This window comes from Magallana gigas, chromosome 5 (genome assembly GCF_963853765.1).
Source record: "Magallana gigas chromosome 5, xbMagGiga1.1, whole genome shotgun sequence".
In the NCBI taxonomy this organism is placed as follows: Eukaryota; Metazoa; Mollusca; class Bivalvia; order Ostreida; family Ostreidae; genus Magallana; species Magallana gigas.
The window spans coordinates 50,255,726-50,273,743 of record NC_088857.1 but is presented as its reverse complement, the minus strand read 5'-3'; the positions used below and the strand labels follow the sequence as shown (position 1 = coordinate 50,273,743).

Sequence of the window (18,018 nt, the reverse complement as noted above, 5' to 3'; positions counted from 1 at the left end):
TGATGTTTTGTACAAGTTAGTTTTATTTTTGCACAGTTACTTCCGGTTTGACTTTCTGTGTGTTTTCTGTTTACGTTTTCTAAAATCATGTGTAAACTTTAATATGACAAAAGGACAAGACGATGAGGAAAGTTTGATTCCAAAAGAAAACGACAAAAGCGTTACTATGGGCGAGAAACTTAAAATTATTGAATTTGTTATGCAGATTGTTTTTGCGGTTTTGTCAAAGTTTTGGAAGTTGTGCACATCAGCTGGATTAATTCTTCTTTTAACTTTTTGGTACTATGGAGGTGTATTGACTTTAGTTCTTCTTTTAATTGGAGGATTTGGTACGTATGAGTTTTTCAATTTGCTGTAGGTTATCGACAAGTTTTAGTTATCGGGTTATATTGGAGAAGTGTAACCAGGGAAAATTGCCACCCAACACTGCAACAGCCAAATAGTTGTAGTCTGTCTTGCAGTACAAAATGTTATGCAATGAGGAACAAACCCATATTCAAACGCAGGGGTGTATGTTTGTTAACCCTAAATGCGATCGCTCTTGACGCCGTTCACCTTAGTTCTGTTCGCCTTAGGTTCTTTCGCCCTTGATTCCATTTGCCTAAGGTCTGTTTGCCTAATTTTAATACAGAATTTGTATATTTTCATCTTTGTGTAATTATACATCTCTTTTTAATTTTTAAATTAACAAAAACAACATTATTATAGCACTTTTACACAGTGAACAAATTGACTGACCTGAAAACGATGAAGTATTGCCATGGCGAATTAATTATTTAATTAGGATTAACAGTAGTTTGGTAAAGTTATATGTTCCATTTACATATATATTATATATATAGATATTATCTCATTTAGAGATCAAAGGATAGTGTTGTGGGTGGACTGTGGATATGTAAATTTTTCAAAGATAGAACCTCCACTGAATCTCTTCTCCTTTGCTTTAATTACCAACCTGCTATCTGGCACCATGCACAATCGAACAGTTCAGAATGACACAATGGGATAAGATTTAAAACTACCAATTTGGTCTTTCCCAAGTTATTGTTTCCATCTGTTTTGCTTATATTCACAATCCCTTAATAGCTGTATGTCCAAACTAATCTAAGAATTGAAAATCAAATAATGCCAACGATTTGAAAAATACCTGAATAATAATTCTGAGAAAATATGTGAAGGTTTTTGAGAACTTCCAAATATATCAAAGATGTGATCATGTCTGTATGAAGGACATTGAAGGTGTATCTTTGTTTTTGTCGGTAAATCCAGTCTGACCATCGTATTTCTCCCCCCTAAATGATCTTTGTCTTGAAGATCAACTTCACAGGTTCTTTCCCCAGGGGGTGGTTGTGGCACCAACTGTAACAGGATGGGAGAAATACCCTAACCTGGGCCCTTTAAACCTCTAGCTAGTTGTGTGCTCTACCAAATTAGCTATCTGGTGGCAACAATCAACTGAACCCAATAAATAATGATGGAAAAAGTGACCTGGTACCAACTTGTGGAATTAAGAGGTTAACTCCAGCTGCTTGGAGAAAGAACCTGGGGATGTATTTCCCTTGTATTCATTCCCTTTCAATCTTCTGATCAGTAATACTGGTATGTTTTCTCTCGCTGTTATAGGTGTTTTCTACAATGCACAGGATTTACTCCTTTATTACCCTGAACAGCCTCCTCAGTCCCGACTGTTCGTGGACAGTCCTCAGCGGTTCAATCTGCGAGGGGAAAACCACTTCCTGCCCACTAGGGATGGAATTAAAATCAATGCAGTGCTCATAAAACATTCTAATCCTAATGCCCCTACTGTGGTGTATTTCCATGGAAATGCAGGGAACATTGGACACAGGTAAGATCATTTTTTAGCACATTTTTAAAAGAATATTACTGGAAAGGAGTTATGAAATGTATTGCACATATGAGTTATAGGTTTCTAGTGTTCATGGAAAAAACTACAACTTTCGTTTTAAAGTTTTTAGGCATCCTTTACAAAGATATGCAGCAGCACAAACTGTTAATAAAAATTTAATGGCAACTTAAAAATCAATTCTTTCATAAATCATTTTCTTACGACTGAAATAATTTTTACATTTTTTGAACATTGCTAAGGAAGGGATGTTTTTTTATAAGTAATTATTTTAATTAATTAAGGTCTCATGTGTAACTCCTTATATGCATCTTAAAATTGAAGTAAATCTACCAGTAACTAAATACAAGCACAACAATGATTTCCGTCTTTTCACCCTTGTGATGATATTTTTTTCAGATATCCAAATGTGGGAGACTTACATAGATATGTGGGGGTGAATGTTCTGTTGGTGGAGTACAGGGGGTATGGGAGGAGTGAGGGCTCACCCTCAGAGTCAGGTAAGATTCTGCAGGTAAAAGTGTGATTGTGGGCAGATATTGATGTTTGTGATAGTACTCCTCAGAAAGAGGGACTGGGAAGTCCTAAATTAGGGGGTTCAAACACTGCTTTAGGATGGTCAGATGTTATGTTGAACAGGAAGGGGCTAAAAGCATGCTAGTAAATTACTGAAAAAAATTATCTGGTGGAAATTTCTCTGGGATTCAAATACATTTGTATAAGTTAATGGGTATATATGTAAATTTTAATGGTAATTGTACTTTTGTTCAATTGTGTTTCTTTTTGTAGGGCTGTATTTGGATTCTGAGGCAGCAATGGATTTTTTAATCAGTCGTCCAGACATCAACAAAGACAAGATCGTTGTGTTTGGGCGGTCACTAGGTGGCGCTGTGGCCGCCTGGCTCGCCAGCAGCAAGAAATATTCTCCACATATCGCAGCACTAGTCCTAGAAAACACCTTCACATCACTTCCAGATATTGCCAAGTCAATCTTTGCAGATTTATTTATTCTAGAGTATATACCCGTGTTCTTATTTAAAAATAAGGTAAGGTGTATATATTTACATGTACTTGGTGTATAAGTTATGTTGATAATGTTAAAAGATACTTATGGACCTTGCATACATTTGTTTAGGATAGAGTACATGTAGCTTTAGGGATAGTCATGCTTTGTTATTAACAAAATGTGTAACATGATTAAACAATGACTTTCTGAACATGAAACAATTTAAATATTCATGGTCACATTAAGAACAATTATAATGAAATAATGCATTCAGTGTAACTGTGTTTTTGTGAGATTGACTTTCATTATAATTTCCAAAAATATAATTTTTCATTCATTTTTTTGCCTATTTGACTTAAATACTTCTTTTCCAACATGATATCTATCATAATCAAGTATTTTTCTGCTGATTTTAAAAACTTTTAAGGTGCAGTGAGCCACCTTAAATGAATACATAGTTTTTATAATGAATGGCAAGTGTGACATCAGAAAATGTAAACATAAGACATTCTAACATTTGAGTGCTTTGCCTTTTCTAGTATCCTACACTGGAGAGGATCCAGAAGATAACCATTCCAACCTTGTTTTTGTCGGGACAAGGAGACAAGCTTATACCCCCACATATGATGTCCAAATTAAGTAGTGTAAGTAGAATTTATCAATCTGTTCTGAATCTGCTAACACTTTGAGAAGCGGAAGCGGATTCAGAACGTCTAATTTTAATTAGATTGTAGAATGTTTGTACCTGTAAGACATGATAATCGCATTTTTTACCCATTTCCCACAAAATGTGAAAAAAAACTACCGGTACATTGAATTTTAGTCTGTATAGTGTTTTGATTCGATAACATTTTTTGTACTATAAATAGTGCGAGCGTACTGCCATATTTAAATATGGCTCATTAGATCAGAGAAAGACTTATTAATTGATCACTTCAAGGTCAAAGGTCAATGTCAATAAAAGTTTTAGGACAACAAAAAAGTCAGATATTAAATTTTCATTCCAGTAGACTTTGTTGTTGTCAGATACACAATGTTAAACTGACAGTTCTTTTCTCTTTCAGGTATCAGGTAGCTCAGTGAAGAAGATTGTTAGATTCCCGGGAGGGACACACAATGAGACGTGGATGTCCGACGGTTATTATGAGGCCTGGCTGTTTTTTCTACAGGAAGTAAGTTCCTGACTGCAATATACACTTTTGTCTTCTGTGGTTTCCTCTATATTATTTGTTGAATACCATTTTTAGTTGACTTCTTTTGTCAATTTGATCTACAAATTTAATTTTCATTGAAGTGCAATATCGTAATATTGGATCATTGGAAATATCAGATTTTTACTAAATTCCAAAAATTTATGCCCACGAATATTAATGAAACAACAGTATTGTTGATTCCAAGTTAAATCCCTAAAGTAGTGTATCTCTCTCATAAAGGTACAGATTACGACTATTATTTATGCATTTTCTTTCCAGGTGTTTAATTCCAAGAGAACCTCTGGGAGACACAATGTGGTGGATCTATGAATTCCTATGCAAACTTCTGTGTTAACTAGGAGGGGGATCTGAGTTTTAATCATAGTTATTTATTGATCTTTATCAGCTCCCTTCATGCTATACTTTTGAACTATGGTGACTTTATTTTTATGCACATTTTACTATTTGTGTAAAATAGAAAATTACTCACAAATACAATTTATATGACAAAATGAGGATTATGTATGGATGTATTAAATTAATGTCATTCATAAAGCTGTTTATTATGAGAAATAAACATCATGAGTCAATTACAAGTCTTGCTCTTACATTAACTTTAAAAGTTAGGTTTGCTCTAGTTTTAAGAGAAAAGCACATAGTGCTCTCGTCACAAACCAGACAAAAAACTTTTTATATGACATTTGGAGAAAGTTTTAATCACAACACTATACTGGTGTTAGAGACCATAATATCACAACACCAAAAAAAAGTTCGTAATGTTATAACAGAATTGTGTTTCTTAATTTTTTCAAACTACATGAATTACAAAAATATTACAAGAATCATTTTATGTATGAAGAATAATAAGACTAGATAATGGGAATAATGCAAGAAATTCTTCGCAAAATTTGATGCTTTAGCAGTGCAATTGCAACACACTCGGAATACTGTAGTACATGTATAGACTGTATACAACTTTGTGCCTATAGTGGTGTCCCAATACATACGTGGTCTCCATAAATCTGTGCCCCACAACTTGATCAAGTACAAGTACTAAGAAGGGTCAAAGTGCACTTGCTTTTCCAACTATGTACCAAACTAATCAGTAATATATATGTAAAGTTAAACATGGTTATAGCCAACTCGCTTATAATGAATTATTAAACAACGTAGTGATTCTCATTCCCTGAGGCTTAATCACATGTTGTAAACTTGACGGATATAATGAATTCCGCTTATAAAGAAAGCAAAATCGCCCTTCCATGGCACTTCGGAATAAACGTGTTTTACTGTATAATAATAAAAACATTTACTCACTTTATATGATTAAACAAGAGAAAAACTGTCTATATGACAGCAAACGGGGCTTTCTTTTGTGTGAACAGAATCCATAATATAGTTGTCAACACTGAATTGATAAACACTACCTATCCAGAGACTATCCGGTACTATATGCAATATTTTGAAGAAAAATAACCAAGTTCAACAGGTGATTTATTTCCATAAATTGTTAAAAAATCAAAATCCAAGTAATATACACATCTCTGATATATGTACAATTGACCTGCAAAACAGCAACTTTCCATCTTGAAAACTGTAGGAGGAGTTATCTGTACAATAGGGGTACACTATATGGAATATTATGCAAAAAAATGACTATGTTCAACAGCTGGTATTTTTTTTCTCAAAAATCTGATCTGCAAAACACCAATTTCCTATTTTGAAAACTGTATGAGGAGTTATCCACACATTTAAATAGGGGTACCCTTTTGGCAGCAGACCGCCATTTTCACCATTTAAATAACTGGATTTTTCCTTTCCCTGTTTAAAATTCTTTATTATTACATGTATAATGGTTGCATCCATTGTAGGAAATCTTTACACCCTTATCCACAGATAAGTAAATTGTTTTTCCAGTGATACTTATCAATATTAGCAGTATTATAAAACAACAAAGAACTATGTGAAGTGAAGGCCTTTGGTCAAAGGGTGTGCAGTGATCTAAATGATGTTTCTAGGTCAAGGTCCTAACAGACCTTGTTTTTGTTTTCAAAACTATATACTCTCTCCATAGCTCTATCTGGCTTATACTTTTCATAATTAGAGCTTTTGGGTAAATGTTGTGCAGTGACCTTGAACCAAATTTCAAATCCGAATGTGAAGTTCATTGTATGTCTCTTTAAATTATTTCCCACTGGCTTAATCTCACCAAGATTAAACCACATATGCCTGTAGGTAAGGGGTAATGAGCTTATAAAGTTCTATGGCAACTGGAACAAATTCGAAGTCATAGGTCAAGGTCAAAGCGAAATCCTCTGAAATGCTTTTCATCCTACTGTCCATTAAGCAGGGCCATTTGAAATGGTCAACATCTCAACAATGTTTAGTTTCCACTTTAAGCCAGCTAAATAAAAAATTGCACAGAAATCATGTTCAACAGAAAACAAAGACAGATATTCTTCATTACATTTTAATAGAAACAACTTTGTGACATTTCACAAATGAAGCTTTGTTCAGTGCATTGGGTTTATACTTATCAAAAGCAGAGTCTTAAATCTCTGTACAGAGGGAATAAGCATGATCTACCTTGACATTATTTACAAATATAACACTTAAAAAAAAAGCTTTTAAAAATTAGCAAACAATTTAATTTGGCCTTTATGAGCAAGAGAAAGGAGAACTGTGTGAAATTTTATCATGAAATGATATGCCAATTGAAATGAAACATATACAACTGGCAATGTTCTACAGAGTGAAAATAACAAGCATTAATAGCCTTTTATCAAATATCTATGAAAATCTCTGGACATTATCAAGGATTTAAAAAAAGATTGTCACATTAGTTTCAGAAATTAAGAGCTGCATAGGAACACAAAGATGAACCAGGGAAGGAGGTTGTCTATCATTGCCTGTCACGTGTTTTATATGTATGTACATGTTATTCCATTATAGCTGTTTGACTAGGAAATACAATACTATGATTTACATGTAATATGTCTCATCTCTCTCTCTCTCTCTCTCCACACAGAGACAAATCTGTTACACAATTGATGCGGAGTTCACTTAATTAATATACACAAAAATTGCATTGATATTCACAGGAATAAGTCAACACTGCTTCCTACAAGAAAAATGTTTCAAAGATGTGAACGGTTTGGATGTAAAACAACATAAAACATGTACAATGTAGAGTTAATAGATTGCTTCATTTCCTTCTCACCAAAAAATGTCTGATAGAACAGGTGGTCCATGACACAAGTTAGTCAAACACGTAAGCACATAAAATAATTGCATTGAATTCTCTGCCATCACAAAATATTCAGCTACACTGCAGGCATTATCAGACACTATCACAAATCAGCAAAACTTGGACTAATCCAATCTATTGTCAACAACAGTTCAGACACTTTACAATATTCAAAGAAATCTTACAAGAAATTACCAATGTACCTGTTGCTTTTGTTTGAAAAAGAGCCCCATATTGGTATGACAATACAAGTACATTCTTTCAGTGTTCTAAATCTTCCCTATTACCCCTACAACTGACAAGTAGAAGGACTGCTCATTCCTAGTATGCCCAAACCCAACATCAAGTACTATTCCACATATATTTCATACTTATGTGTACAACATATGGCACAAAAGTTGGCTAAAATCCTATAAAAACTATACAAATATTGATAACAAATTATCACTATGCAAACTCAGAAAAAGTAATAAGAATTAACTTTGACATTTTTAAAAAGCACAATGTTTTCTTTTAAAATACAAGTACATGAATATCTCATTAGTTTTTAAAGAAAACTGTTTAATTTATTTAAGACTTTTAATAATTATTATATACAAGTAAATACAAAATAAAAGTTCCAATTGAAACATCTGAATGAATGAGTACTTCTATGTATATTATATCACACGGACCATAAAACACCCAGGGGTTTTAAAGTACTATTTAATACACTTATGATAAATATCATATAGATATTTGACAAAATTATTCTCCATTAAAAACACAATATTGTAAGGTGACTGACATGGAAAATAAGAATTTTTTATTTCTTTCTGAAGAAAGACTTATAGAAGAGGTTCAATGTCTTCATATAGAATTTCTCTTCATGAATCTACGAAAGATCCTCATTATGAATATCAAACACACAGCATCTTCTCATATATGATCATAGAAGTGCCAGAATGATACATGTAGTAATATCTCAGCACTTCAACATGCTTTTTATGTATATATATATATATATATTCACATGTACATCAAAAAATAAATAAAAAGTTTTTACATATAGGCACGACAATAGAATCTCATTTTAGCATTGGACAGGCAGGGTTTGAAAAAAATCTGCCGTTTACTCGCAAGAAAGCTTCAGAAGATTCTTATACAAGCCATCAATACAACTTTACATGTATAGTGATAATTATACTGAATTTCTGACTTCAAAGTCCTTATACAGACTAACAACACATTTGAATGCATAAGTTCTAAAAACCTTTGAAATTCTCCAAGTCAGGATTTATTTTTCCTGTAGAGAAATGCATTTCCTTCTGTTGAGGTAGGATTATCTTGTATTAACATTTAGCTGGGGTCAAATATGGCGACTGTTCTCCTCTTTTTCTGACTAGTTCCCATTTTTCAGTTTCTGCGTGCATCTCTCCAGTTAATGCCTCCATTACACATGTCGGCACCTTTGCTTTTCCTCTACACTGATTTTTTTCATATCTCAATTCTCATCTAGTTAGTAACACATTTAAATGTTAGTAGCACACATTGATTTTCTTAATTTTAAGTCAGTTCCCATCTAGACTTTGAATTTTCTAAACTTGAAGTATGTTTCCATCTAGTCAGTCTCACACTTCCACCTCTTTCACTCACTTCATTTTGTGGACTCGTGAGTTCATTGAGTCCATCTCACACCTACAGAATGCCATTGGTGAAGTACTGGAACTTGTCGTACAGTGAAGTGGTCAGCGAGTTCAGACTCGACTCAACGAGTTGATCCACATAAAGCTGAAGCTGCTCCTCTGTCAGGTTTAGATGGAACCGTTCCTTGAGCTGACGAATTGTGTTCATACCATTCCCAAAACAGGGCAAACCAGAACCTACAGACAAATATGGTAGGGATATAATGCACAAATAGTGTACTATATAAAGCATTGAAGAGAAAATTGACAAAAAATTACCATTATGGTTAGATTGTATAACTGGGTCATTTTCTGTTTCTAGACTTTTCTCGTATCAATTTCAAGGAAATACATGTACCTGTTTGCATAATCTCTACTATTGGTATGATTTTGTCCATGTGTTTTCTTGATGCCACTAATCCTTGTAGGATCAGGATCTTGAAATATTCAAACATGTCACTCTCCAAACCTCCCATAACCTAAAATAGAAACCAGAAAACAGTAGATATCCACAAATATTGTAAAAATTATCACCAAAAAAAATACAGTATACACAAGAGATAATGCTTTCATTCATCTTTTTTTTTTCCAAGTCATAAAAAATCTGTAATCTTTAAAAAGAGAACACACTCTAAAATTTCATTTTTTATTTTACATTCTGGGTATTTTCCGCGTTATTAAACACTGTGTAAGTAAGTGTAAATTTCCCCCTTGCCTAATTAACCACTTTTAAATTAAAAAACTTAATTCCATGAATCTGTTTTGTATCAACTTGTGAGAATATAAAATCGCAAGCACAACCTTTTTTATCATAATTCTATAAAGTTCAAAGCTATCTGCAAAATAAAAGCGAGATTTTTAAATCCTTCAGGGTTAATACTTCTTGCAATTTTACACAAATATTAATTCCTTGCTTTAAATAAGGAATTGACTTTATTGGATAGCTAACCTTCCTATCTATAAGACATTTATCATAAGTAACAAGCCATTTTATTTCTACAATATTTCAAATATTATGATTTCTCTTCTTTCTGTATTTCTTGATTATACATACCTCTGCAAATTCATGAGTTAGTTTGAATGGTGAGTTCTCAAAGCCCAGATTTTTGCCCGGTGAGGTTGATAAGATGAAGCCAAAGTCAATGTGAATAATGTGTCCATCACTGTCTAACAGAATGTTCCCATTGTGTCTGTAAACAGAAACATCAGCTTTACAGAGTGCATACAATGTGTTATCTATTATCCATATTAAGTCTTGATAATATATATAATAAATGTATTATAAATTTTGATAAATTTAAGATAAAAGAAACAAAACAACAGACATCCGTGTGAAAACAATGGCTGATGTTCTCACCTGTCCTTGACCTGCATCAGGTAACAGACCAGACAATAGCCGGCACAGCTCTGGACAAAGTTCTTCTGGGCGGTCAGAAACCCCTCGCTGTTCACCTCCCCAAACTCCTGGATGAAATACTCTTTGAGTGACTTCTTGCTGTGCTTTTTGATTTGGTGGATAGACACTGTGTTATCCACCGGCTGGATCATTCCACTGTTGTTGGACGTGGCTAATATGTGGTACGGCTCAATCCACAACGGAACATGCTCCTGGTTCCATATGTTCTAAAAGAAACAATATATATCATTCTGTCTAATAGCTCTCAATACATTACATACAAACATGTATTACAGTGTTTCAGCTAATGAATAAGTTATATGGAAAGATAAATATTAACTTAATTAATATTATTAATGTCATTAACACCTGTATTTGATACTGAATGATTAATAAAAACCTTCATAGATTACCAGTAGATGAAATAAATTTGATCTTTTTATGTTAATCAAAAACATGTCTTTAAATCATAAAGATTATACATGTTGCAGTACATAATAAAATATACATGTACATGATGCTATAGTATTTAAAGGATCTTGTAATAATTGGTATCCATACCTTCAGCACCTTCAGGACTTGGTACACCAACAGTTCTTGTCTTAAATCGTCCCCACACTTTATGATGACAGACAGGAGTTTCCAGTTTGGGAGCTGTCCGTAGGGGGAGGCGTCACGGATCCTCTTCACCTTCTCCTCCCAGGGTTCTTTCAGGGCGGCTGCTGAGGGGTCCTCTGGGTCACGCTGAAAAATGGACCAAAATTGAGGTCATTTAGCAAAGAGTTCTATATTTTCACTGTCACATTAGATTTTTCATTTGTAAGAGACTGAATGATTCATGATAAGTTAAAAATGGTTTATTTGCTTTAATAAACATTGCTTAAATGACTTCAGAAATTACCGGTACCTCAAATTTGCTTTTGGGAGCTGTGAAGTGCTCAGAAAGCCTCTTTCTGATGTCGCCAGCAGCAATATAAACTGGTTCCTTACTGTCTGCACTGGTGGTGCTATCAACAGAGAACTGTGACAGAGTGTCCACTGATCTGGTCTTCACAGCAAACTGTTTCACAAGAGAAAAAGAAATAGTTAGACATTTTCTACAAAGTCAAATCTAAGCTTCAATTCACACCATTTTTTTCAAAAACCTCATTTTCAATTTAATCTTATAAGTTTTACCAGTCAGTTATCTTTAAAATCTATTTGCCATGATAAAAATTTCGAGGAGCAATAAATATCTAAATCTTAAATTAAACTTCCCAGTTTATACATGTAGATATATTCACTTACAAATTCATGTAAGATTTCTGTCAGTCAAACTATACGTAACATATCATTGATTCTGTTAACAAATCTATGTGAATTAAAAAGATACATTACAGTCTGAATGATTAATTTTGATGCAATACTAGCTAAAAGTCAAGGTCTAGGCTAATACAGGGTATTTGCGATAGTAAAATGCAAATATAAGTAATAAACAACAATTATTTAGTGTACATGGCGTTATGAATAGCAACTGCTCTGCTGGCATATTTTCCATGATGCGCTAGCGCGCATCATGGAATATGCCAGCAGAGCAATTGCTATTCATAACGCCATGTTCACTAAATAACGTTGTTTATTTCTTAAATAATTTCTGTTCTAGCTGCAATACATCATCATCTATTTCTCAATTTCTTGAACTCTGACCTGTAATATTTCATCATCCTCCTGAGACCAGCACTCGGCATCATCAAACTCTGACCCTCCGTACAGGCTGAACTCGGGGTGGGGGGAGCCATTACTCCGGACGTAGCAGGTTGTTAGATCCTCCTCCGACTTTGTGAATCGTAACGTGTTCTCCAATCGTTTACTGGGAACATGACTAGAATACACATTCTCCACCTCCAGCACTTCTACATACAGTAAATAGGGGGCCTGCAAAGAATGCATCACAAAATCAGGTTTCTGATCACTTAAATACTTACAGTCACTGTGATTTATTCACTTATACAAATAAGCATGTACAAAGTCAGAAAAAACAACATACTGTGTAACCTTGTTTCATCTATTTGAAACAATGTACCTAAATGTGTGCCTTAAAATCATTATTTATTGTGAATAACCTATCAGAAAAATTTTTTGGAAGACCAAAGTGAAATAATTGTTTTAAAAATGTAATAGGAAGTGCAATATATGCATGACAGAGTTCCTGTGTGTCTGACCTTCTCCTTGGAGTTGAGTACTATGGCCTGGGTGTGGGGAATCCTGACAATGTGATGGTGGCTGTTGGTTCCAAACGGGAGCCACACTCGGGCCGGTAGGTTCAGATTCAACATGGCTAGTTCTGCTATCAGTCTTGATGCTATCAGGAAAGACATTCACACATGTTTGAATGTTCATAATGACCATAGAAATCAATTCTTAAACTAATATGAACAGTTCTTTTTTTACAAAGATCACATACAAGTGCACTGTAGTGATTTAGTAATATGCATATTCTAATAGTATGCCATGTCATTTTATCTCAATTTGCAAATGCCACAGCTTGTGTTTTACTGCTTTTTTAAGATGAGTGCACCATATTATTATGCAGCATGTTATTTATATTCTATCACTGTAAGTCATGATGGTTTATCAGATATATATTTTTCACAAAAACTGCATTCTTTATTTAGACTGAAGTAAGCGAAAAAGGAAAATCTATTCATATCAATTTCATTATGCGTTCTTTTATCTACATTTCAAGCTAAATTTATCTAAATCATAAAATTTACTACAATAAAAGTGTATAATTAGTTAAGGTCAAAACATGCAGGACTTACTTCGCAGCTCTTTGGTGGGAAGCTGTTGAAGGCGAGATCCAATGTTCATCAAGGCATTCACAAACTCTAATTCAGGTTTTAACCTGGGAGCCTATTCAATGACAGAAAAAAAATCAAACCTACAGCTTATTAATATATCAATGCAACAAACACCTGGTAATTACAAACACTTTGGTAACAAATCTGGAGCAATGGTATTAAAACAATTGGTGATTTTGTTATTGTGGTACACAAACTTACACCACAATGACAGACTGTTTCTTTTCCAGTGAGATCATTAACTATTCCTTCAGAAGATTGCACACAAATACAGCCACTGTCAAAAGCTCGACCTGTTGATAAATCTCCTGTGTTTGACTTTTGGAGATTCCCTGTTGTTTGACTGTGGGGCATCTTGGAGTAAATACCTAGGTAGAAAAATAAGAAGAGAAAAGATAAATATGCATTTACTGGTACTGGTAGGTTCATTATAATCCTGTCTATGGGCTGGGGTGAAAAGTAAAACATTGGTTTTACATTTAGCATAATTCTTGAAAATACAAATCATCCAGTCAACATAAATAACATCTTTATCTATATTGCTGCTACCTGTAGCATCTGACTTGGATCTGCAGTGGGTTTTCTTCACTGGAGTAGTCACCGTCAGAGGGTGGAGTGCATGTGGCAGGGTGGGGCTTGGCAGATTGCCAGCTTTCTTATCAACCTTTGGTCTACAAAGATTACAAATACCAAATCTTTTATAGAATTAAGTAAAGATTTGGAAAACCAAATTTCAGTTTTATAAACAAAACAGAAATACAAATACCTTAACTCCTCATTCAAAATCATGTTTTTCAACTTTATTCCTTGAGAATTTTTCCAGTTTGGTTTCAAAACATCAGCAGAGAAAGCGCTCAAAATCCAGGCAGTTTGAAGAGAGAACTCCACACTGTGTCTGCATCTTTAAAAAAAATCACAAAATGTAAATGCCTCTTTTTTGTATTGCAGGTTTTGTTGACCTCAAGAAGCTCAGGCGAAAAAATATTAAGGTTCAAACAACAAGTTTTTTATTCAATAATTTCAGATGACTGTTATAATATCAAACACCTAGACCATTGATCTACATGACACCGACCAGTAAATCAACTAAATCACAATACTTTATAGACAAGTTGCATGATGCGGAGGTCATTGCCTTCTGAGTCAAAGATCAAAATTAATTAACCTACAAAGTATACAAGAAATGCAAGATACCATCTACAAATCAACTGGGTTTTCCATCAACAATGGTTCCCATTTAATCTTTATCATCAGTAAAATTCAAATCAAGGAACATTAATATATATATATATAGGTCTTCTGATGACCTTGCATCTTTAGTAAGGCACAGCTTTTAGTGATTTGAATCTAAAAATATTCGATATGCATTACCTTTTCAGAATGTTGGAGCTCATTTGAATATTTTCAATGTGTGTGAGTTCTAAATTAAGATTGAGGAAGCACCTGGTGCAATGAACATATGGTACTTTCTGTTAATAATTAACTGAATGTGTTGACTACATATAGTCAATATAGAAAATCACAGACAAAAAACTTGATTATAAGCCTTAACAATTGTTACTATCTAATCCCTTTGACTGTATTTTAAGGGGACGTTAATTATTTAGAGGACATTTACCTATACACTATATAAGGGTGAATGGCTTCAGCAACATCATGCATATGAATGTACATATTCAGTAGCTGGGGCAAGTAGAAGTCCACTTCTTCTTCAGGAAAACTGAACAACCTGTTTCCTAGTTATCAAAACAGAAAACATGGGAATCAACAAATCTATAAAATATCTGATATATATACAGCATAATAATGTCACAGATTACAGATAAAAAGAATTGAACATCAATACCAGGAAAAAATACAACATGTACTCTTATTTTAACATATTTTGATTAAATGATAAAAGTAAATATTTGGCTCATCGTTTATATGCACTTAAACTAGCAGTACAATAAAAATACAAACCTAGGTATGTCTGTACCCCAGGTTCTTTAGAGTTAAAGAGATATGAAATAGCTATGGACATATCGAACATCTTAGATTCAAACAGTCGTAGTAGCCAGGACTGCTTGCCACTGGTCGAGTTCTGCTTGTTACGAGGCAGCGGGGGTTTCCCCAATACTTCGTCCTTCACCTTCTCTTTTTTCTCTTCCTCAGACACAGTGCTAAGGCCATTACTTTCAACTTTCAATGCTGCTATTTTCTCCGATAAATTTTCTCCGTTTTCTGCATGCCCATTTCTTAGTGAACAGTTCACTTCTTTCACATTTTCCAGCAATCCGTTCACTTTGTGAACCCCTGACACTGGTGTCTCCTCTTCCATTGGTTCTTGTTCATTTCCGTTTTGGTCTTTCCACTTGGAATCTGGAGACTGTCGGTATATGGTATGATCAACCGCCGAAGCGGATAAGCTCCGCTCAAAGTGAGCAGCATTGTGTGATGAACTGGAGGCCATGGTGCTCAGTGGTATTTTGAGCACATCCTTTTCTTCTCTGGCTGTGATTGTTTAACAGTTTCTTATGATCATGGTCATGTATTATGAATACAACCCTGCAGAATCCACACAGACACTCCTATATCTGTCAAATGTTAAATGTTTAAATTAGTCATACTCAGAGCATGCTTTGATTGTCAATGGGAAGCAGAGAAATGTAGAATGTCATGACAATTAAATACATTGTTTAAGCTGAACAATAATTAAGGGATTGATGGAAGATGTTATGATCATCAATCTATTGTTTTATTTTATTTGTCATGCCATTTATGCAAACTGATTTGTAAGATTCCTTGGACCCACTTCACTACTGTGTGTATAGACTGTCTGATAAAGCACGTACACACAAAATGATTAACACTGTTACTGGTTCTAAGTGCTTTAAGACTTCGACTCAGACAAAAACTCAGAAACTATATTCTACTGAATGACTCAAATAAGATTGTGCTTTCCATGAAATAAAGAGAGAGAGTGTTCTACTTATCAGTGACCATTAGAAAATACACTAATAAATACATGTATGCTATATTTGCATATAGTTTACAAATGTACAGTTGTATTCATTGACAAATATATGTAAATTAATGCAAATCTATTTTTTTCTGTTTAATTTGAATGAAAGAAAGAATAAAAAAATATGCTATAGTTAGCAAAAACTTCACACGCTGCATTGAAATGTATTCTTGTGTTTGCAAAAACATTAAGTTATCAGTCAAGCACACATCTACAACTGACCATCATGTATCAAAATCTGTCATACATGGGACAGTGCTAATCACCAGCTGTCATTGTCCAGTCACAGGTATACAGCAAGACAAATTCTGAATTTACACCTCCTCGTTCTCTCATAACATTAAGATGTGTATAGAACTGGGCTTACTTTCCTGTGTGTGTTTGAAACTAAATCTTGGTTTACAAGGTAATGTGTATTCTCTACTGTACACTCCGAAATATCATGAATTTAGACACAATAAATTAGTGTATCACTTTCACATGAAAGTGAAAGTGGAGACACACATAGAAAGCTTGCTTCTATAAATACTTTAATGTCAAAAGAATGCCTATAAATACTTTAATGTCAAAAGAATGCAATCAACATATTTATAAGAAATATGCATGATGTAAAAATTCTTTCTTTTACTTTAAAATTAGCTTTGTTTTCATCACATTGAATTTAACCCTCTGAACTCAGAGGCAGGGCCATAATCAACATTTTGTTATTAAAATTTGCTACATTAGGAGAATGGTCCATAAACAAAGAGGGGTAAAAAATATCCCCCACCCCTGGATGTTCATCAATAGATGATATGATGAAAAAAGAGTAATTTTAAATATACTTCGTTTTCAGTTTTCATATTTCTAATTTGATATTGCTACATGGTAATTTTTTTGAAACAATTAAACACCTTTAATTTTTCAGGTCCTTTTAACTTAAATTACTTTATTTTTTTAAATCAATATACTTTGAAATTTTACAAAGGCACTGAGTAAAACTAGGGACATACGTCCCTGGTAAAACACCTGCCTACTATAATCTTTATACTTAATACCTATAAGTGTAACTTATATGTTCAATAAGATGGTTCCAAATCATGAAACAACAATTAATAAATTTTAAATATTGAAAATCCAAATGGTAAAACATTTAATTTTTAAAGTGTATTAGGCTTATTGTAACAACTTTATCATGTAACTTGGTGAGAGTCTTGATGTATTTTTTAAATTACATAGTAGAATAGAAATTATTATATAATGTTCAATGAAATCATCAGTAAAATAAACTTTTCTCAAGCATTTTTTCCTCATCTATGTGAGAACAACAAATGAGTATGAACTTCCCATACCAGACAGATGAAAATGACACAAGACCTGTCACTCACACATTACAGAGCACTATGTGTCATAGATATCACAGATACTATGTAGCCCTAATCGGCATACTAACAAGAATTTGCTTTGTCTTGTATCATTGTTTATCATTTAAACGATCGACTTTTGAACACACATTTAACAACAATATACATAGGAGGTTGAGTCGGTATGTTTATGGGTTGTGGTGTCTTGTCAAAATTTCAATGACCTAATTTTACAAATCGCTCTGATTCAAATGAAAGTTAACCATAAAATAAAACTTATATGAAGAAAATACAATGAAAATCGAAGGAAAATATTTCAATTTTCTACCAATATGAGAAAATAAACTAACAGAGAAATTTTTGTTACCAGATGATCCCGATCGCCATTTTTGTTTTTCGTATCTCTCTAGAATTATTAATACTGCCACGTGACGCCCGAGTAATGTCAAAGAGGCGCGGAT

At 33.7% G+C, this 18,018-nt stretch overlaps 2 protein-coding genes across 3 annotated transcripts; one reads left to right on the top strand and one right to left on the bottom strand.

The window, feature by feature from the left end:
* The first annotated feature begins 18 nt into the window (after window positions 1-18).
* LOC105341854 (protein ABHD13) lies at window positions 19-4,653 on the top strand. The gene is made up of 7 exons (XM_011448600.4): window positions 19-329; window positions 1,624-1,846; window positions 2,264-2,364; window positions 2,654-2,910; window positions 3,410-3,514; window positions 3,935-4,042; window positions 4,343-4,653. Exons 1-7 carry the CDS (start codon window positions 104-106, stop codon window positions 4,391-4,393), a joined length of 1,071 nt encoding a protein of 356 aa, XP_011446902.2. The 5' UTR covers window positions 19-103; the 3' UTR covers window positions 4,394-4,653.
* A 1,866-nt stretch (window positions 4,654-6,519) lies between these two features.
* LOC105341855 (phosphatidylinositol 4-kinase beta) lies at window positions 6,520-18,018 on the bottom strand. 2 transcript variants are annotated; one of them, XM_011448601.3, is made up of 15 exons: window positions 17,925-18,018; window positions 15,173-15,786; window positions 14,829-14,946; window positions 13,977-14,111; window positions 13,760-13,881; window positions 13,412-13,578; window positions 13,172-13,262; window positions 12,572-12,711; window positions 12,057-12,284; window positions 11,278-11,430; window positions 10,932-11,114; window positions 10,332-10,597; window positions 10,029-10,164; window positions 9,333-9,453; window positions 6,520-9,172 (listed from the first exon to the last, which is right to left on the bottom strand). In XM_011448601.3, the coding sequence occupies exons 2-15, from the start codon at window positions 15,660-15,662 to the stop codon at window positions 8,988-8,990; spliced, it is 2,535 nt and encodes an 844-aa protein (XP_011446903.2). In that variant the 5' UTR covers window positions 15,663-15,786; window positions 17,925-18,018; the 3' UTR covers window positions 6,520-8,987. The 2 variants fall into 2 exon arrangements, with proteins under 2 accessions (XP_011446903.2, XP_011446904.2); XM_011448602.3 differs by having other exon boundaries at window positions 17,908-17,985.